The 23,067-nt window shown below is 36.1% G+C and overlaps 1 protein-coding gene across 1 annotated transcript in view; it reads right to left on the bottom strand.

The window, feature by feature from the left end:
- Window positions 1-23,067, bottom strand: part of TMTC2 (transmembrane O-mannosyltransferase targeting cadherins 2) — a 389,565-nt gene that overhangs the window by 139,131 nt on the left and 227,367 nt on the right. The window contains exons 5-7 of the mRNA XM_054580170.1: window positions 3,551-3,636; window positions 2,331-2,515; window positions 1,169-1,247 (exon numbers count right to left, since the gene is read on the bottom strand). Coding sequence (XP_054436145.1) covers window positions 1,169-1,247; window positions 2,331-2,515; window positions 3,551-3,636 — 350 coding nt within the window. The remainder of the gene's footprint in view (window positions 1-1,168; window positions 1,248-2,330; window positions 2,516-3,550; window positions 3,637-23,067) is intronic.

Below are 23,067 nucleotides of genomic sequence, written 5' to 3'. Positions count from 1 at the left end.
CACACACTGAATAGGTGGTTTTCAGTCCTGTCCACCATCAAATAGCTGTGGTAACAATTTGTAGTCACAAATCAAGTGCAGGTGATATGTAGATATTTCATTAGAAATTATAATTCTTGACCTCTTGTACTTAGAAAAATCAATGCCCTAGCTTATACTTTCTAATAAAAAAAATTAAACTAACTATCCAAAGTAGAAAAGGGAATCATTATGGTAGCACATTTGCATTTTTCACAGTATTGTTTTTACTCTAAAATACTAACTCTGAAAATCCTACTGAGATCTGAGTCCTAATCAATGAAAACCATATATATTGACTCAGTTATTTTTACTCAATTATTAATTTTTATATAAAATGACATTATGCTATATATCCATCTCTATAAAAGAAACTATTTTCTGCTTAATATACACTAAATGTCTTTAAATAAATATATTTTGCATTATTTAAACAGCTGTATATATTTCATTCTATGGATGTACATATTTAACCACTTGTTTTACCCCCCGCCCCCCAAAAAAGAGATAAAGACATTTTCAGAAAAAGAAAAAAAAAATCATTCATCTCTATGTCATTGCATGGCAGGGGTGTCTAACCTTTTGACATCTCTGGGCCACACTGGAAGAAGCAGCATTGTCTTGGGCCACACATTAAATACACTGCGACATGTAATCACAAAACAATCTCATCATGTTTTAAGCAAATTTGCAATTTTGTGTTGGGCCACATTCACAGCCATCCTGGGCTGCATGAGGACTGCGGGCTGCAGGTTGGACACCCCTGCTAGAGGATCTTCTGATTAAGAAGATAATGTGACTAAAATGATCATAAACTTGATAAATTCACTAAAACCTATGTACTTTACTCATCTTTTTCTATTTCTAGAGCCTAGCTACTGCTGAAGACGCAAAAGGATCTGTGAGCCCCTTGCAACAAACCCTGCGATCAGGACAATTAGTTGAGAATCACTATGATAATGCACTCCTTTGTTCTTGTTAGAACACATGTTCTTTGTAAAAATATGAATGTGATGCCCAATTGTGAATAAGGATTTTTGAGGGGAGGGAGAATGATATAACTAAGCAGAATTCCATTTAACAGAAGCACCGGTTTTAATTTCTCCACAGGTCTTGGAAATATCCATTGATATATTAATGTCTCACTTACCCATCATGTTGTATAAGCTCTGTGGGGGAAACTGCCGTGGCATTTTCTGAATAGCTTCCTTATATACACTAAGGGCTTCCTAATTTAAGAAACAAACAAAAAAATACATGAATACAAGAATATTCACTGAAAATAAAATAATATCTTTCCAAAATTAAAAACTTCCATTGCTATTTTCAAATGGTTCATTAGAGGAGAAAAATTAAGCTGTCCTTTGGTATCATACTACCTCAATCTCATAATAAAAGTATTCAGCTCACTCGGTGAAGAAGGCCAGATAAATATTTAGTTTAACAAGTAGTTGAATGTCACCAAGCTCTTTTATTTTAATATAAAATTTTAGTTCACAAAGATTATTCCATTAAAACACTAGAAAAATTCATATTTGGAAGTCACCTGTAGTCATCTAAAATCTATACTTACTTAAGCCTGGCCACCAAGTAGCATCTAAATAAAATACCAAATAACAAATCTAGATACTGAGAAACCCTGAGATTCTTAAATGCAACTATTTTTAAAGTTGTATCTTTATCTTTGTATTGCATTCTTGATACAGCGTGAAAGAGTATGCAGGGGTGTGGTCTGAGAGAGAGGAGGAGGGATGTTGGGCATGAGGGAAGAAACCATGTGGACGTGCTTCCTACGGGAGGAAGGCAGGGCAAGGCCAGCTCAGCCTCCCAACCACTTGTACAAGGCCCCATCTTCATCACTCTTCTCCTCTCCCAATTAAAAAAAAAGTAAAACATCAATTTACATTTAACTGTTATTTAAAAAGAATTAAAATAAATGGGTAGGATTTATATCATCTTAATAATTGAAATGTATTTTTTTAACATTAAACATCGGATGTAAGGTAACAATAACAACGTGTCTTGGATCATAAAATCTGAGATAAGCAAATAAGCTTGTGACACAATGGTTGTTATTTCCCTTTCTTGAAGAATTGTTCTGAGAAATTCACAGTAAAGAAGTCTGTTTAGATTCTTTAGCAGAGATTTTTTTTAATTCCCCCAAACAAATTTCATCATGAAACTCTTTTAATAAAAATACACATTAACTTCTTAAATGATCACAGTGTCCCTGTGATGAGAACACAGGTAGAAACACTGAGGTTGGATGAGAACAAGGGGGAAGGAAAAGAGGAGAGAGGTTTTGGTCTGACCTCATAGTGTCCCTGCTCATGGTAGAGCTTTCCCAGGTTGTACAGACAGCTGGTGACTGAGCTCTTATGTGCGTGAGGGTCCTTTAGGTTTTCATCAGGGATCTCAGAACACTTTAGGAATGTGCGCCTGGCTTCTTCAGTCTTTCCTTGGTTCATTAGAATAATACCGGTGTTTAAATATGCAGCTGAGGGGGAAAAAAGTGGAAATAAAAATGTGAGAAGATGATGTGCACTGTGGATACAGTAAGTTATATTTACTTCAATTAACTTCCTATGGATTATTTTCAATTTTAGGAAAAAACAAGAAAATACTTATGGAACAAAAGTAAATGGGAACAATAAATGTAGTGAGAAGTGCAGGTGGCATTGGAAAATATATGGAATAGTCTCTGCCCTCAGAAAGTTTAAAATATTTTGATGCCCTGACCCATGTAGCTCAGTTGGTTGGGCGTCATTCCTGCAAAGGGAAAGGTCACCAGTTCAATTCCTGGTCTGGGCACATGCCTGGGTTGTGAGTTCAGACCCTGGACTGGGCACAGATGAGAGGCAGCCAATCGATGTTTCTCTCTCACATCGATGTTTCTCTCCCTCTCTTTCTCCCTCCCTCCCTTCCCATTTCTCTAAAAATAAAAAAAAATAAAAATTAAATCTTAAAAAACTTCAAAATATTTTGAGTTTAAAATCTAGATGAATAAAATTTGTAAAATACCATATGATCTCATCTATAAGTGGAACCTAATCAACAAAACAAACAAGTAAGCAAAATAGAACCAGAGACATGGAAATAAAGAACAAACTGACAGTGACCAGAGGGGAGGGCGGAGGGGGATAACAGGGGAAAGAAGGGGAAGAGTCGTCAAGCACCATGTATAAAGACCCACAGACAAAGCCAAAGCGGGGGACTGAATGTAGAAGGTGGGGGTGGGGGCGTGAGAGTAACGGGGGGGGGGGGAGTGGAGACCACTATAACTGAACAACAATAAAATTTTTTTAAATAATGAACTCAAAAAAATTGTAATTATCTTAATATATTAAAAATGATTGATATCAAAACATGATTAAATTGAGAGGTTTTTAGAAGCTTACAATTTGATTGGCAGCTGTTCAAAAACAGAGGTACCAAGTTTTTTTTTTCTCTGTGAGGTTGTAAGTCACCAAGATAATTTTCATGCATAAAGAAGGAAAGAGGTATTAAAAAGAAAAACTTGACTATCACTTACAAGCCAGTGTAGGCCTGCTCCCGATCGCCAATTTATAATAATGTAATGCTTCTGCAAACCTGCTGTTTTCCTGTAGAAGTAATCCCCTGCATGAGGAAAATAGAAATTTGGAGATATGACTGTATTACTAAATATACAACCACACGATTTTTATTTAACATTTCAAAAATAAGAATGGTTAAGGGGGCCATAAAAATGCTGACCTGATACTATAAAAACAAATTCTAAATAGAAGGAAATTTTTCCTCAGGAGAGAAAATACTGGCGAGGTATCAGTTGCCTTTATGTTGCATTAGAAAGCATTAGGAAGTGTTTTTAAAAAGACCCCTACTGTCACCGAACTTTCTCCTTTCTAGCAGCCTTTTCTCTCCCACTGGAATTAGAAACCACTTGGATTTCTTCTTGCAGTGTGCACATTTTTTCACCACTTGAGAAAGGAAATATATATATATATATATATATATATATATATGTTAAATGCATATATACATATATAACCACACGGGTACATATATGTGTACATGTATATGTACCTATGTATATGTGTACATGTGTGTATATGTACATATATATTATGTATATAATGCCTTTCCCACCCAAAAGGCAAAAGTAAACTACGTCAATAGGATAAAGACAGAATTTAATCGGATGCCATAAAGACACAAAGGAAAAGATTGAAGACTATCTGCACTGATATTTCCTTGTTTGGATTTGGTCAAATAACCTTAAATTTTACAACACTGGGCACGCTCCGGTCCACTGCAGACCCTCAGACTCCATACCCCCTACCCCCAGGAGGCAGCGGCCACATGGCTTATCCCAGCCATTCTAGACCCCGCTCCTCATGACCTATTTAAGAACCAACTATAATCATATCTATGAAAATTCAGTGTCGGGGAATTGGACTAAGTTCAAAAGGCTCTCACAGAGGGCTTTTTAGACTATCCCTATTCTCTTGTAATCAGCATATATCTTACAGACATTTGGTACCTTCTTGGGGCCTGAGTACTGCTGTTACCATCCTCAAATTGCAGATTCTACTTGCCAGCTGCTGAAGCCTTTGAAAGGCTGGTAAAATGGAGCTTTGAGAAATGAGAAGGTTACTGATAAAAAGTTATCATTTTGTGGAGTATTTTTAAATGCTCAGTTTATTATTTAATGGGCATGATTAAAAAATATCTAAAGCAAATCATTTTAAAATTAAAGGTTTGTCACCCTTGTCATTTGTGTAAATTAAGCTCATTATTTCTAATACTATTTGTTAACAAGTCAACTGAAGATATCGAACCATTCCAAAACACCTGAGCATCACTTATATCTATACACAAATGTACATTTTTATTAAAACCTTGAGCAACAATTAATTCGATCATGAAATTGGTTGCTTTGCCATTAAACGTACTTTTCAGTTGTTGAGAACAAAGAACGACATTTTTTGCAGAACTCAAGAATTTGTGAAAATGTTAAATTGCTTTTAAAAATGAATAAAATTGGTAAACAGAAAGAACACTCACATGCTTTTCAAAAAAGAAATAATATTCTTTATTTATTCACAAAATGCTTCCAGTTAACTAAGCTCATATACAGTATCTCATGTTAGAAACTTATCTACATACTTAATTGTCTTTATCACTTTCCCTTGAGATTCAGATAAAGAGGTACTTTCCTTTAATGCAAGGGTAATGACACCAGGGGAAAACCACCATCCAGATATTTAATCTGTTCTTTCTACCACTTTCAGGAATTAAAATTCTCCCATAAGCCTCTCTTTATGCAGCACCTTCCATCTCTTTCCACATTACAATTTTCTATCCCTTAAGACCACAAAAATGTCATGTGCCTGTTAGCATACAGGGGGAAAAAACCCTACAACCTTTATTCATTCCTGCATCTCCCTCTGACTACTGCTTCTTCTCTTTATTGTTCTTCCCTTTAAAGTTAGATTTCCTTTGCGAATGTCTATGATGTATATGTCCAATTTCCATTCACCTCTAAAGCCAGTTTGGGCTCTTTTCCAGAATTCCACAGAATGTCATAATGAAATTTCTACTATCAGACCTTAAAAATTGTATGTTTATGTGAACTATCCATTCAACTGTAATACCTATAACTATTGAACTAATCTTCCTTCCTGGAACTGTATTTCCTTGGCTTCTGGAAAACCAGCCTCCGCTAGTTCTCTTTTATCCCTGGGACCATCCTACAGAAAATGGAGAAGGTGCCTCTTTATTTACTTATTCTCTCAAAAGAAGTTGGTGAGTCATAAGACTCTGTCTTTTTCTCATTTCTTCCTAAACACTGTCTCTACACGACATCATGCATACATGTGGCTCATTTGCTGACTGTTCTCTCTCCTGACATCCAGATCTGCTCTAAACAGCTGACTGAGCCGTGTCCACTTAGTTGCTCAATGGAATTTCAAAATCAATACATTCAAATATTAAAAACAGTAACTCCCACTGAAAAAATAAACAATAAAATAAAGAAAGAAGAAAAACATCTCTTCAAAATCAGCACCTTCACTGACTCCAGTTGCTAAAATCAGAAACCTGGTTATCACTCTTGGCTTTTCATCTATCCTCACCTTTCCAAGTTTTATAGTCTCCAAAACCTACCGAGTCTCATTTTCTCCGATTCTTTATTCTGCCCCTCAAGGTTCATCTTTATGGCTGTCTCAGCCCTTTTTATCTTTCCTGTCACCTAAATAACTGCAATAGCCCACTAATTAGTCTCCACATAATTACATTTCTAAAGGGCAAATGTGCAGTTAGGCTAGACGGAAAGAGCATGAGGAGATGACACATATCTTTGACAATGTGCCTGAAGCCCATAAACCTTGAAAACTGATGTATGCATTCAGCTTCATGGGTTCCCCAATACTGACGTATGATATTCCTGTCATTTTCCTTATTCATAAAATATACAAAGAAGAGAAAAAAATAACTGGAATGATAGCCAGGCCTAGATAATCCTGTCTGGCCTGCCTTATTCTTCGGAGGAATCTAGTCACAGGGAGGTAGGCAGCAGGCAAGGCTCCAGAATTATATAATGTAGCTCTGCAGAGTAGAGTATCATCCTCTGCATCCTGCGAATAAAGTTAGCAATGGCGTGAGTCCAACCAACTGAGATGGCTATGTGACTAATTTCTAATGGCTAAGGATTTAATTAGACATAGCAACTGCCCCCTAGTATGCATGCTGCAAATGTGAACAAGACCGAGATGCATGTGCCTATGATGCCCAATCGACTGGGAGAGACAAGAAAAATGAATGAATGAATGAATGAACGAAAAACGAATGAATGAATGGTATGGAGAATTGCTATGGTAGGGGACAGAGGATAAACTACTGCAGCTCAGGAATGGACAAAGGTTCACAGAGTCAAGGTGACATTGGCAGAGGTTTGAAAAGCAAGCAGCAGTTGGCCTGCAATAAAAAGTGTTATCATCAGCCCCATATTACAGAGGAAGAAAGAGAAGTCCACAGAGAATTTACCAACTAACTCTAGGTTTTATGATTCATAAGGAGGCAAAGCAAGGATTGGAACAAGTTCTCTGATACTAAATCTCATGCTCATTCTAGAAGAAAAAGTGAAGAGAAAAAGTTAAAATAATTCAATTTTACATACATGCATACTAGGGTATGTTTGCTTTTACTCTCAAACACTTCAGTTTTTGTATAACACTAACTTACATTGATACTGTGAAAAAGAATCAATGAAGCTTCTGTTACTGCCCTTCTCCACATTTACAGAACCCATTCGTTATTTACTGAAGCTATGATAGAGGGAGAGAAACCCTTCACATCGTAACAGTTATGGTGGGAATGATAATAATAGCTAAACTTATTCGGCACTTACAACGCGTCATGCACTTAATATAAACTAACTTATTTATTAGTCAACAATAATCTCATGAGGTAGTTTATCCTTACTAGCCCATTTTATAGATGATGAAACTCGGGCAAGAAGAAGTTCAGCAACACCCTTGAGGTCACCCTAGTAAGAAGTGTGCTGTAATTCAAGCTCAGCAGTCTCATAATTACATGGAGGGTCTGTATTTTTATAGATCACTCATACGAAATGACCATTTAAAGTTCATGATGTAGATTGTTTACATGCTGATCGCGTCAATGTAATCTTCTGGTTTCTATGTGTACAGTATTAAAAGCAAGAACACAATTTAATATACCATCAAACAAGAATTTAATGGGAAATAATTTTACTCATAGCATGTGAAATTGCCTTTCAATTAAGGAAACTGGCATGTGCTATACATTAGTGTGAAGTTAAGCTGTCTTTAGGGGAGAAATTAAAATAATATTATAAGAAATAAAGTTTTCATGTCCCTGTGAATCACATACATGAACTATGTAAAGAATAAAGAATATTAAAAAGCAAACTACAGGAATTAAGTAATTTTCAATACAATTCCAATCTATCATCACTTCTGTTTTCATAAAAGACAAAATTTTCTAAAAAATTAAAAAGTATGCCCTTCCCCACCACTATAAGTACATCTGAATAAATTGTCAGTGTCTCTCCATAAGATTGCTTTCAATATAATACTGTTAAAACAAATAAATTTTCAAGTAAAGCTACCTTTTCCTCAGGTTTTAAGAAACATCTTTTTAATAATGGTCAAAATCTGGGATATTCAAAAGGTATTAATAAAGCACATCAGCAGATGAAAAGTATACTTTTCAAGAATATGTAAAGCAGTACCTAAGCAGACATTGACACAGAGCACAGGTGAAACAGGGTGTGTTTTACATAGCGTGATGTACCTTTAAAACTGGAACTACTGAAAGATAGTAGCTTGGTTACTTTCTTTGGTTGAATTAATGTGTAACATGTGGCACCACCACAACATATTGAACATCGAGACCACAATCACCAAGCAATGAGTAAGTATTCTTTTGAAAGAACTGTCCCACGGTAAAGACAGACAAGCAAAGAACCACAATACAGTATAAATAAAGCATATGTTTTGGGAACACACAAAAGGTACACCTTTCCAAGGTGAAAGTCCGGAGAAGTTCACAGAGAAGGAAAGAATGCAGGGAATGGAGCTCCAGACAAATCAAGCTGTGCATATGAAAACTCAAAGTTACAGACTTTTATCTACTAGTAGCAATAACAAAAGGTTTCATGGAAATTAAATGATCACCTATCTAGGAAGCATTTTGGAAACAAAAGCTAAGACAACTTAAATTTAAGATTATATTATTGAAAATACTTCAGTAATAAATAGTTTGGCTATTTCCTGGGCAAAAATACTTAGTAATCAAAATAAATCAGATAATAATGTTTACAGACAATGGTTCACAAAACAATTTATAATCCTTAAGGCCTAATTACCAATAAAATATTGTGTTCATCCTAAATTGAGATTTTTTTCTGAATTGCTTGACTATCCTGTAATACATGTAGGTACTTTAAAAGTAAGATTTTTTTCCTCATAGATAAAATTTAAATTTTATATGTTCAATATTTTTACATGTGAAGTTAATTACAATAGGATTGTAGTTACGTTTGAACTTTCCACTAATTCAAATTTCCTAATTGGCTAATTTTGCTAACGACTCTAATAATGAGATTTTATATAATTTTACTGTAAAGTGACATTACAGTTGTATTTTCTCTGTATTCTCAATATTTACTCTTAGTTTTAGGCTATGTTTAGAATAAGACAACTGAAAAAATACATTTTAATTTCTATTATGGAACAGACTAATTAATAGCACATTATATTGATAACACACAAATGCCTCCAATTCTTGCTTGATTAAAGAGATAACAGGCAAAAATTTCAAGTGATTATACCAGCAGTAAACGGAATCAAATTCAAAGTGCTTTATAAAAACAGACACCGTAAATAAAACGTTACTGATACTTGAAACAAATGCACTAATTCCAAGGAGTAGAGTAACACAAGAGCTTAGGAATTAAATGCCTAATATGCACTCACCCCTGAACACATAAAAAGAACCATGATCAATTAGGTACCGAGCTTGGTTATGTCACTAAACTGTGTCCAATGAGATGAAGGGACAGTGGCCTGTGCACCTCTAGAAAATGTCCGTAAAGAGGACATTTTAAGGTGCAGAAGTCCTGTTCTGACGATGGTGGAGAGCAAACTAAAAGGAGCCCAGGAAACTGAGCCCTTCATGAAACTGTGCCACAACCAGGCCTGCATAACTCGGGACTTCTTTTTGTCAGACAGGAAATGTGACTGTAACTAGTTTAATCCAGTGACTTTCAACCTTTTTCATCCCATGGCACACATAACCTAATTGCTAAAATTCTGTGGCACACCAAAAATATTTTTGCTGATCTGACAAAAAAACCCCAAAACACTGGTAGAATTTTGATTCATTCATACCAGACAGCTCTTGCTGTGTTGGCTGTTGTCATTTTTTTATTTTTTAATTTGACAATCTAAAGGAAAAGAGATCAGTGCCCCTGACTAAATAGTCAGGTATTGCATGACTTAAAAATTCTTATGGCACCGTGGTAGAAAAATCACTGGTTTAAGCTAATGTTATTTTGGGTTTCCTATCATTTGCAAACCAACCTCTTCCCAATTGATAAAAGGTAACATGTATCATCTTGTTTTAACTGTATAAGGTAATAAGAAACATAAAGTATGGCTTTCACAGAGAATTTTAAGGAACACTTCTTTTAATTACATTTTAATGACTACAAAGTATTAGTTGTCTGTTTTTCAGTGATAAGCAGAGTAGGCAACTGCCAAGTATAAAAGTTGCAATTAAAATATTTAATTAAAAGTATATAATTTAAGAGCATAATGGATGGATGAAATTGTGACTCTGAGATTAAGCTCTTAACATCAGAGCGGTCAGAGTTTTCACTTTGCCCAAAAAAACAATGACACTAGTAGTGTTTTTATATTTTAAAAAAATTCAATTAATTATCTCAATCCCCAAATAACTAGAAAGAAGGAAACACACAGGAATTATCAAGTGAAATAGATATAAATAGGGTTGTCATCTCAGAAAAAAAGATTCAGGGAGGTATAAACAGTGGAAGTTGAGCTCCAAGGGAGATACTAGTGACAAAGTTACATATATTTCTGGTCTTACCCAGCATTTCTGTGACTTTCAGGTCACTGTAGGATAACAGACTTTCTACTTGAGGACCAAGGAAAAGAATTCTTTCTACTCTCATTTTCCCCCTCAAATTATATACTCAACTGTCTTTCTCTCCATTTCTTTTAAAACTAAACTATTTCAATTTAATAGGTAAAAATGCTATTTTTACAAAGATGGCACTGGGTAGGAAAGCACAAATAGATAAAGTGAATGCAAATATTTAATTTTTTTACCTTGACCACATAACCTCAACTTATTAGAATAATACATGTGCTACAAAAAGCATAATTTAATTGGATACTTATTTTAAACTACTGCTAAGTCATTATACATGATTACTATATACAATATGTACTGTGAGCAAAATTAAAAGATGTCTTTTCTTGAAGGTTAAATTCCACTGGAAAGAGTAATAGGCAAGTTGCTTTCCCACTCCATACTTAATTTTTTGCATGAAGAAGAATGGAAATGGAGATGGAGAAGAAAACAATAGCCATGTGGCCTTGTGGCGTAAACTGATTTCTAATGCCACATAACTGCCAAGAAGGTTTCAGAAAATACAGTTAAGCCTCCTCTTTGGTAGCACTGTTTTAACACAGACCTGTAGACTTAGACAACTAAATAGAGCAACATCTACTTCATAAAGAAATTTTTTTTTATTCTAACCTGTCAATCATGGTACAATAGGCATCTGATCAAAATGATTTTTAAAATATTTTACAATTATCAAAACCTTTATTGATTTACCAATACTAGGAGAAAATGAACAAGTTGTTGCTCTTATTTTAAAATTAGTTTTTGTTTAGGGTCTAAAAAAATAAATATATTCTCACTATGATACCATGTCTTCAAAATATGTGAGGCCTCAAATAAATGGATCATTAGTTACAGAGGTACTTCTTCTGTGTTAGAACTTGACATCTAAATAAACCCTTTTATCCTATACAAGTCCACTTCTATTCTGTGACAGGTCCAGAACAAGATGCTTCATAATTATTATTTTACGTAATTCTCACAATAAACCCATAACGGTGCAAAATCAATTTTACAAATAAGGAGCCAAAAAATCAGAATCGTTATTCAACAAATCTATGTATCTAATTATTCTTTGATCTGGAACTCACAGAACTACATTGTATATTAATATATGCATAATTCACTTTATACCTGTCTTCTGAATATATAATTAAGGCTATATTTTCCTTTGTATGTTATAAAATAATAATAGGTGTGTATATACTTTCCTAGTTAAAAAACAATACTTAATAGGAGAAAAGACACTTATTACTGGTTGCCTTCATGATAGTGTTTTCCATATTATTTCTTTTCATTCTTACAATTAACAATATAAAATATTATTACATTTTACTTTAGAGATATTAAAACATCCAGGAGAGAGGTTACACAACTTACCCTTGATAATATAGCGGACAAGTCTCAAGATGGGAATGAAACTCAAAGTTGGACAGGCTTCTAATCATCCTATCTTCTCATTACCCCACACTGGTCCCTGTTTTCAGTTTAAGTATTAATAATTGCCTTCCCTCTGGTTCATATCCCCAGTGCTTCTTCATTGTCTATATCAACAACTTTCTCTTTCCTTCCTTATACATGTCCATCCCAACAAACATCTTGTATTTGCTTCAAACCTAGATAAACTATAGCCTCCAATGCCAATTAATTTTACCAAGAAATACATAATAACCTGTATGCTTGCGTGATTGCTAATTTTACGTGTCAACTTCACAGAGGGGGACCAGAGATATCTGGTTAAACATTATTTCTGAGTGTGTCTGTGAGACTGTTTCTGGAAGAGGTTAGCATTTTATTCAGCAGACAGAGTAAAGCAAATTACATTTCCCAATGTGGGTGGTCTTATCCAATCTGTAAAGGGCTCAGACTGGAATTTATACCAGTCTCCCAGGCCTTCAAACTTTACCTGACCAGCATTCCTGAGTCTTTAGCTTGCAGGGGGCAGATTGCAGGACTTCTCAATCTTCTTAATTATGTGAGTCAGCGCCTTATAATAAATCTCTCGTTCATATGTATATATACTTTATTGATTAATTTCTCTGGGGATGGGATCCCTGCCTAATACAACTTGCATGTGAGTTTCCTTGAGATCCTCTTGTATGCCAGACCCACATTCCTCTTCACGAAAATGCTCACTAGTGAGTATTAGGTAGGTAAGTTCCCATAAAGGCATGGCCAGGGAATAATCAGAAATGAAATAAAATTAACAACTAACAAACTCTTCCATTTTTCTTATTATATAATTATATCAAGTGTCTAGGCATTTTATTTAACCTGTGCTACAACAGTAGGAGATATAACCCAATTTGCAGATCAGGAATAAGGATTAAGCAGTTTGAGGAGTCTGTCACAGGAACAATACACGGGAGGCTTGAATCCAAGTCTTATAAGTCTTCTAATATCCAAGCCCATGCTCTTAAGTATTTGCCTCCATGGTGCAAAGGTACCAGAGTTAAATTTTTTTTAAAAAGAAACTTTTCTCTCTTCCTTCTTCACTGTCGTCCATGAAAACAGACACTATGCTGATAGGCCTATATTTTCTAGGACTGCTATCAAATCTCTTTCAAATATTTTCCTCATCATGTAAGGTGATAGAATGATTTAAAACAAACATAATTAAGAGCTGAAAAGAGCCTAACAAAAATTAAAGGCATTAACCACCAATGATCTAACTTTAAACCTATATTGAAATTTTCTATTTATTGTTATTTACAGGAACTATCCAATGTGTATGAAAAATTATTATGTAACTTCTTGAAGAAGAAACACTTACCAGTAGGATGGTGTGCAATCACTATGGAGGATCCCCTAAGCTGAGCCACACCAGCCAGGGAAACAGACTGATTTCATTGACCCTGTGAACCAAAGGGTCGCCAGTTCGATTCCCAGTCTAGGGCACATGCCCGGGTTGCGGGCCAGGTTCCCAGCAGGGGGGTGCGTAAGAGGCAACCGCACAATGATGTTTCTCTCCCTCTCTTTCTCCCTCCCTTCCCCTTTCTAAAAATAAATAAATTTAAAAAAAAATCTTGAAAAAAATCAGACTGTTGATTTCTTCATGCATTCAAAATATATTTTGAAAGTGTCATTATATTTAATGACTAGCAGAAAAGAGAGATAATTTAAAAAGCAGTAACAAAGCCGTACACAGGGTACTATCAATCCATAGTAAGAAAACCTCACATAGACTCATTTGTTTAGGCAGTGTAGGGGGCGGGGAGCAAAGGCAGGAAGAGAACATTTGTGAATTCCACAAGAATCAACACACTCAAAAAAAATTACAAAAAAGAAAAAAAGCTTCAGGGCCTGATTCCATCATAGATATGGTTATAATTTGGGTTAGAGATGTTCCCATGGGCACACAGTGATTTACTGCAATGTACTCACTTTAAACATAAATGTTCAACAAAGTGGGTGTTTTCTTTGTCCCTTAGCAGCAGTGCTTGAACAAAAGTCTGCTGTTGAAGCCATAAATTATGAAAGGGGAAAAGGTATCATGTATCTCACAGACCAGCAGGAATAGGTGTTAGGTCATACAAGCAGTTTCTAACTTATGAACAAACAAGATGAGTTCCAAAAATGAAAGTCTGCGTGTATCTCTTTTTTTCTTGAAATAACTTTTGCAAGCTAGAAACAATTCATTCATAGGCTTATCTTGAAGTACTTGTAGAACAAAAGGGAACACTATTTATAACAATGCTCCTAAAACTGCCTTTGCAGGTTTCATCTTAGTGCTCAGAAGGATTGTTTGTCCACCCAACACAGGGGTCAAAAAGAGCAAGGATCCATTCGTGAGAGTAGTCATCACTTACTGGTAATAGCAGTGGGAATAGGAGGCAAATTGGTGCCTAAGGCTGGACACAGAAAAAAAGAGCCAGAGGGGAACTGAAAGCCATGTATGGAACGACGGAAGGTTGCTGTTTGAGGTGCCAGATAAAGAGAAAATTGGTGACTGTTTTCAGGAGCAGGTGGTTTTATCCTCTTTTCCATTCACTCCACCTTTGTTTTATAAAGGTACTGGCTTGGCCCCAGAGAAAATTTTCAGCCCTGAATGTTTCTCTTCATTACTTTTTTTTTTTTTTTAAAGAACAGGGGCTAGAACTGGCAAACTTGCTTGTCTTTCCTCCCTATCAGCTGTCACTTTTGCTTAAAGTTGCATTCTCTTGTCCAACCCTAAGTTTCAGGAGAATGAGCATACAGTTCACACCCCAGGTATGCGCGCATCCCTAAATCTCGGCGTTGAGATATTTTTACTTCAAACAGGCAAAGATACGGGGGATACACGCACAATCATTAAAACCAAACAACGGCCGTTCATATATTACAACTGGTGTTAAAACCTGGTCTGTCTTTAGGCTTCAAGATGGCACAGAATACTCCTGTAACTTGAAATTTCTACTGAGACAGGGCTTGTCTGTCATTTTTCTGAGACTGCTGATGAGAGGGCTCATACTAACCATGCTGGATCAAGTTCTGATCCTTTAGAAGACGGGGGAGGAATTTCCTCATACTGTTCTGCTTATTATCAGAACAGCAAGATGGGATCCTTATTCCTCCCTCTTGCCTTTCATCCAACTCCCATCTAGTCATCTCCAACACGGGAGCCTAGGGGTGAAACAAATATGAGGGTATTGTAATTAAAAACGGTGGGGCATAAAGCATAAAGGACATCCTTAAGTACTCTTGGCTTCTGCAGAGGTAAACAGGGAAAGAAGAAAAAACAGAAAGTGGAAATGAAACTTTCCAAAATAATCTATGATGCACACTTCATACCTGAGGAGTTGAAGAAGAATGTATGTACCTAAATTAGAGGTAGCATATATAAATATACAAAGCCTGTCTGGAAAAATTCCAGCCATTGCTAATGTAATGAAAATGGTTTGCACAACATCTATGTAACCTGCCAACTAAAGAGAATGGACTGGAGTGTGCGTGCATGAACAATGACAACTTCACTGTATTAGTTAGTAGGGGTGGTAGATGTCGTTGAGTGACAATGTGTACTGTGTAGTCGTTGCACTCAAAATGAGCAAGGAGAGCAATGAGTCTGCATCAAATTTTGTATTAAGCTTGAACATTCCTCCACAGAAACCACTCAGATGCTTCAGAAGTCTTTTGAGGACATTACAATGAGTGCAGTGCAAATGTAAGTGTGGCACAAATGCTTCAAAGATGGTTGAGAATCTGTGGAATGTGATCCACGTTCTTGAAGGCTCGCAACAAGTAGAACACCTGAGAATGATGACTGTGTATAAGCTGCAATCAACAAAGATCAGCTACTGACAGTGTGACGACTAGAAGCTGATCTGGGGATTCCAAAAACTACTGTGCCCGAGATTTTGACATAGGATCTTGGAATGAAACGTGTCATGGCAAAATTTGTTTTGCAGCTTCTGCTACCAGAGCAGAAGGAACATCATGCAGCAGTTGCCAATGACTTGATTCAAACAACTACCAATGAACCAGATTTCCTCAAGAAGGTCATAACCAGAGATGAATTGTGGGTTTATGGCTATGGTCTGGAAACAAAGGTCCAGTTGTCCCTCTGGAAGATGCCTGCTTCTCCATGCCCGAAGAAGGCACAGAAAAGTGGCAGCAAGATCAAATCCATATTAACTGTGTTTTTTTATTGGGAAGGTGTTGTCCATCACAAGTATGCCCCCCCCATGCCAAACAATTAATAAAGAGTACTACCTTAATGTTCTTCATCAGTTGAGAGGTGCAATACAATGAAAACAGCTGCAGCTCTAGGCAGCTGGTGCTTGGTGCTTCGTCATGACAGTGTACCTGCTCATGCATCACGTCTCATGCAGAGTTTTTTTAAAAAATATATTTTATTGCTTTTGCTATTGCAGTTGTCCCAATTTTCCCCCTTTTGCCCCCTTCCAACTGGCACCCCCATTCCCTCCAGCAATCCCCCCCCCCATTAGTTCATGTCCATGGGTCATTTAAGTTCTTCGGCATCTGCATTTCCCATACCGTTCTTAACATACCTCTGTCTATTTTGTACCTACTAATTTGTACTTCTTAATACCTGTACCTTTTCTCTCATTCTTCCCCTTCCCCCTCCCAGCTGATAACCCTCCAAATAAGCTCCATATCTATGATTCTGTCCCTGTTCTACTTATTTGCCTCGTTTTTTAGAGTCAGTTGCATAGTTGTACATATGTCACCATTTTAAATACATAGTTTTGATCTTCTTTTTCTTATATACTTCTTTTTTACATTTCATATAATATTGGCTTGGTAATGATGAACTCCTTTAGTTTTATCTTGTCTGGGAAGCACTTTATCGGCCCTTCAATTCTAAATGGTGGCTTTGCTGGATCAAGTTATCTAGTTTGTAGGTCCTTGCTTTTCATCACTTTGAATACTTCTTGTCAGTCCCTTGTAGCCTGCAAGGTATCTTTTGAGAAATCAGCTGACAGTCTTATGGGAACTCCTTTGTAAGTAACTCTGTGTTTTTTCTTGCTGCTTTTAAGCCCTCTCTTTATCTTTTATCTTTGGCATTTTAATTATGATGTGTCTTGATGTGGTCCTCTCTGGGTCAAACTTGTTTGGGACTCTCTGTGCTTCCTGGACTTGTATATCTATTTCCTTCACCAAATTAGGGAAGTTTTCTTTCATTATTTTTTCAAATAAGTTTTCAATTTCTTGTTCTTCCTCTTCCCCTTCTGGCACTCCCATGATTCAGGTGTTGGCACTTTTGGAGATGTCTAAGAGGCTCCTTATTCTATTCTTGTTTTTTTGATTTCTTTTTCTTCTTGCTATTCTGCTTGAATGCTTTTTTCTTCCTTATGTTCCAAATTATTGATCTGAATCAAGAAGAATCAGCTTCATCCTCTCTACTGCTGGTTCCCTGTGGATTTTTCTTTATTTCATTTAATGCAACCTTCATTTTTGCCTGTATCATTTTTATACTGTTGCAGTACCCAATGAGTTCTTTGAGCATCCTGATAACCAGTGTTTTGAACTCTGCATCTTATACATTGCTTATCTCCATTTCACTTAGTTCTTTTCCTGGAGTTCTTTTCTGTTCTTTCACTGGGGCCATATTTCTTTGTCTCCTCAATTTAGCAGCCTCCCTGTGTTTGTTTCTGTGTGTTAGGTAGAGCTGCTTTGACTCCCTGTCTTAGCAGCATGGTCTATTGCAGAAAAGGTACCCATCCGGATAAGTGTGGCTTCTTTAAATCCTTGTTGGTCAGACTTCGATACAGTTAGATTTTCTGATGAATCTAGGTGATGTTTGTTTTGTGGTTTAGCTGTAATTTTGCTGTCGTTGTGCATGGAGGTGAAGTGTGTTTACCTATACCTCCATATTGACCACAAGTCTCTTAATCTGCCCTCAGCCAGCTGGGTAATCCAGTCATGCAGCCTTTTGGCAAAACATCAAATCACCCAGGTGACTCAGCCCAGCTACAGCCCAGATTTGGCACCCTGCGACTTCTGGCTTTTCCCCAAACTAAAATCACCTTTGAAAGGGAAAAATTTCAGACCATCAGTGAGATTCAGGAAAATATGTCATGGTAGCTGATGGCAATTGGGAGACCTGTGTGAGATCCCAAGATGCCTGCTTTGAAGGAGACAGTGACATCATTGTCCTATGTACAATGGTCCTTGTATCTTGTACCTTGTCATATACATAGCTGGATACTTTCTGGACAGGCTTCATACATTCAACAAGTATTTATTGAGTTTCTACTGTGAACCAAGCACTATGGTAGGCACTTAGCATATACACAAAAACCCTGCCTTCATGAAGTGTATGTGTCAGCAATACACAAAATAAGCTATAAACTTGTATTTAACTAATATGGCTATATATAGTTAGAAAATTATATAGTACATGAGAAGGGTGATAAATCTTATGTAAAAAAAAAAAGAATCAAGTAAAGGAGACCAATAATGTGAAAGCAGTAAAAAGGATGCAGTGTAAGTAAGGTTCAACTACGAATCCTCATGTCATTCTTTGAAGTAGAGAAAAAAAGTGCTATCAGATATAATTTAGCCATAGAAACTATTTAATAGATTATTTACATAAATAACATATACAGTAAAAATAAGCAGACAAGATATTAATTTTAAAGTTCATTTTTCATCTTAATATCCAAATATCCTAAACTCAATTACACTTTAAGCAACTTCTCCATCACACAGGCAAATCTTAGATAGGTTTTGTATGAGAGAAGTGATAAATTAAATGGAAGACAACATTACTCTATTTCCTGGTGTGTCTAGAAAATAAGTCATAGTAATTGGAAATCTGCAGAGGATTGACTGGAACTACACAAGTAAAAATTTACATCTGTTCATTTTTCTTCAGCAGCAAAAGAAAAAGGATATTTTCTTGTTCCATAATGCAAAACCTCCTTCTGAGAAAACTGAAGTTAATTTACTTGAAATTCTGTTGCAAATCAGCCTATACTTTCCACATGAGCATAATTTTAGGAAAAACAAAAAATGCTTCTAGCCATTTAAGCAACTTTCAATCAGTTATAAAGTTAAACCAAACAAAAGGCATTAAAACAGGATATTATTATGAATTTCTTTTTTAATTTAATTTTATTTTGATTTAATCTTTATTGTATTTTTTCCATTACCATTTAATCCCCTTATATACCTTCCCCCCAGCAATCACCACACTGCTGTCCGTGTCCATGAGTCCTGTTCCGTCCTTGCTCCATCCCTCCACCCTCTCATCTCCCCCCGCCCCCAGAGCTGCCATCCTGCTCTCCATCTAGGAGTCTGTTCCCATTTTCCTTGTTAGTTCAGTTTGTTCATTAGATTCCGCATGTGAGTAAAATCATATGGTATTTATCTTTCTCTGACTGGCTTATTTCACTTAGCATAATGTTCTCCTTTATGTTCTCTTTTATGGGCTTTCTAAATCATGTCCTTAAATTTACCTACAGTGCTCTGGATGAAAATGACTACAAAATTAAATGCCATTTTAATGAGATTTCAGAAAAAAATACCTTTCATCATTTTTCCAACATGGAAAATAGTTTAACTCTCTCAACATAGTTAATCTTGAATGTGTATTTCTACATGGAAAAGCATAACCTACACAGTGCCATCCTACAATTACATTTGCCATAGAAAACCTGTAAAACAAGTGAGTATAAAAATGATTTAATCTTCTTTCTCTTGCCAGGCTCCAGTTTCTAAAAGGACTCTGATTTCCCCCAACTTTACTCTCGGTTAGGGTGACTAAAGCAAGGCAGTTAGTTCCAGCCCGCCATGCTACATACCAATACTAAAATGTGTAGTTTATACTACTCTAAAGAAATAAGTATGAAATAATAAGTGGCTTAATTTAATTCTATTCAGAAGCATTTGTTAAGTACCAAGGAGAGACAAAGGACTTCACTTTGTGCTAAAAACAAAGACACAAATGATTCACATCCCCAGTCCCCAAGAAGCTCTAGTGTCAATTTCAGTTCTTTTGTCACTGTGTCCATGCCTTTCATTGAATACAATCATTTTCTGGCATATCCTCTAGCTTTGGGAAGACAAAATGCTATACCGTACTACATTCAGGAGAAGTGAATAATACATCCAAATTTCTAAACCTGTGATTGATGCCACTACTTTTCCCCTTGTATGGACATAAAAGCCCCATAGAAATGCTTAATTTCATACTACATGATCTTTTGACCACTTTCACCATTCTTACTGTCCTATCTATCCATCAGCATTCACGACATCAAACACCTAAGGCTTATTTGCTTCTTCTTGAGCATACCTTATGGTTCCACTCTCTCTACCGAACTAAAACATAGGCATTCTCCAGGATGCCATCCATGGTCCTTCTTTCATTTCTCTCTCTCTCTCTCTCTCTCTTTCTCTCTCTCTCTCTCTCTCTCACACACACACACACATACACTCTTAAAATCAGTCTCAAATGACCAACTTACATAACTGTAACTCCAAAGTCTTCACTCTCTATCCCAGAATGCTCTCATGAGCTATAGAAACACGTTACAGTTGCCTAGTGGAAGGAAGCCTGACAGTTATCTAAACCTTACATAGCTGAAATGGAATAATTTTTCCCAAAACCACATTATTCATCTGTTTTTCCAGTGTGACTCCTATTTTCTGTTAAGTTTTTCCTCCAGGCTGAGTCAGTTCTATTTGTCTGCCTTCTCATGATGACACAAGCATATCTCTTAGAAAAGATGTTACTTTATTCCTAGATATTTTAAAGCCACACTTCAAGCTTCATGAGGGGAAAGTACTCTCTGTCAGTTATTCCTACCATGTAGTACAATGCCTGTCACTCTGAAGGCACTAGATATTTGTTGATTAAATCAGCAGATCCTTATTTTCAACACATGGATTTGAAAATCCATCTACGAATGTACTCAGAAGATATAGTTAGTAATAACCAGACTTTAAAATTTGTCACTACTTGATCAGAAATATGTGAAAACGAGCAACATTTGACATAGGCATTATAAAAATTGGGGATTTTAAAGTGGAAAAAAAAAAAAAAGAGATTTCACCTTGAGAGCTAAATGGTAAAATCAACTCACAGTGAATAGGAGAACAGGTGTACAGGATAAACTGTGGAAAGAACATGGCTCTAAAACTAACAGATTGTAGTGTCACCAGTTTAACCATATTAACGCAACTGTGTACAAAAGGTAAAAGTGCGCAGAGAAAAGCAGGTAGTGTAACTCTGTAAAAAGCTCATTAATTTACAGTGACAAATGCCAATAGCTCTTATTCTAGACCTTTTCAAGAAAGGAGGAACTTCAACCAAGGGATATGATAGCACCAGGCTGTTAATTTATAACATTAGACTAATGTTATAAATTAATTCAGCTGTCCCTAACCTTTTTGGCACCAGGAACTCGTTTCATGGAAGACAATTTTTCCATGGACCAGGGGTGGGTAGGGGGAGGGCGCGTACAGGAGGCAGGGTTCAGAAATGCAAGTGATGGGGAACAGGATGAACCTGCTATGTGGCCTGGTTCCTAACAGGCCATGGGCAGGTGTGGGTCCATGGTCCCGGGGTTGGGGACCCCTGAATTAATTCATCCAGTACTCCTTAATGGGAGGCTCCTATAAATTTAATGATTTCAATACACAGACAGGTAGGCTCACCAAACAACTTGTGATTCCCATAAAGACCTGCCTGGGCTTTTTACTCTTTGTAGTACCAATGACAATACAGTGAAGGAAACTCCATGAAAACTCCAGTACACAGGGTATTTCCATCCATCTGTGTGTTTTCGTTATGTAAGTAGGTCTCTCTGGGACTGATTACCTCAGGCAACTAAGTACCAGGCACCTGAACAAATCTAATTTCTTCCCTCAGACCACTTGTAGAAACTCAGTGAATACTACTGAATGCTGTAAGATGAACTCTTACGTCACATACAATTTGTAATTTTAGCTAGTAATCACATATGATGCTTAACACCCTAAAACCTATAGTTGAAAATGTTTAATCTTGTCTTTTTTTTCCCCAAATTGACCTGGCTGTACTCTAAATGCTGCTTCTCCATAAAACCATTTTTGACTTCCTTTTTACCATCCTGCAGATATCCAAGTCATATATAGTAATTATTTTGCCTTACTCTGTTCTGGTATCTCGATAAGACTGACTTGGTCAAATTTCATCAATATAGTATATCATGGCCAAAACTCAAGTATGGATAGTTTAATGCTAAAATATATTCAAGTACTTACATGTGCAGATGCATATATATGGTTGATAAAATCATTAAACATAATTTTCCCTAGTTTCACTAATAACCACTAATTTTTACCTTCAAAAATATTCTCAATAAAGGCTAGACATATTTTTAGCCTATAGAGATGGTTACTCTTACAGTAAGTCTGCAAATTAGTTTTGAAAATTACTGAATGGCAAATTTAAAAGTTTCTTTGAACAGAAGCCAATTGTATGGCCCCTTATATCTCAAGTAGAACTTCTAAAGGCTTATTAATATTTTGAGAACTCTGACACATCTTATCATCCTATATTTAATAAATCACAATAAAATAATATGCTTTATAATTTGCCATTTGTGTTCTGATTAACAAACGGAAGTATCAGAATTTGTTTAGCTGAAACATCCCTTGGCTGGTTTCCCAGTTAAGTAGTATGTTCATTATTTTCTCTTACCAATTCTGAAAAAGTTTGTGTTCAATGTTTGTGATAAAGAAAATATTTCCAGGTTTTGGTGAAAGAAATAGAAAGAGAACTCAAGCCATGACACTAGGTGATAGATTCCAGAATCTTTATTCCACATCGGTATGTATACAGTAAACATGATCTCTGTATGCAAATTTTACTACTTTTCTCTTTTTTGGATAGTGATTATTTTCAAAGATATACAAGGGGGGGGGGCAAAAAAATCCCTG

The sequence above is a fragment of the Pteronotus mesoamericanus genome, unplaced genomic scaffold (assembly GCF_021234165.1).
Source record: "Pteronotus mesoamericanus isolate MK-2021 breed Mesoamerican mustached bat unplaced genomic scaffold, CSHL_Meso_final contig_56, whole genome shotgun sequence".
Classification (NCBI taxonomy): domain Eukaryota; kingdom Metazoa; phylum Chordata; class Mammalia; order Chiroptera; family Mormoopidae; genus Pteronotus; species Pteronotus mesoamericanus.
The sequence above is the reverse complement of the archived record's forward strand: the minus strand, read 5'-3'. Positions and strand labels throughout refer to the sequence as shown.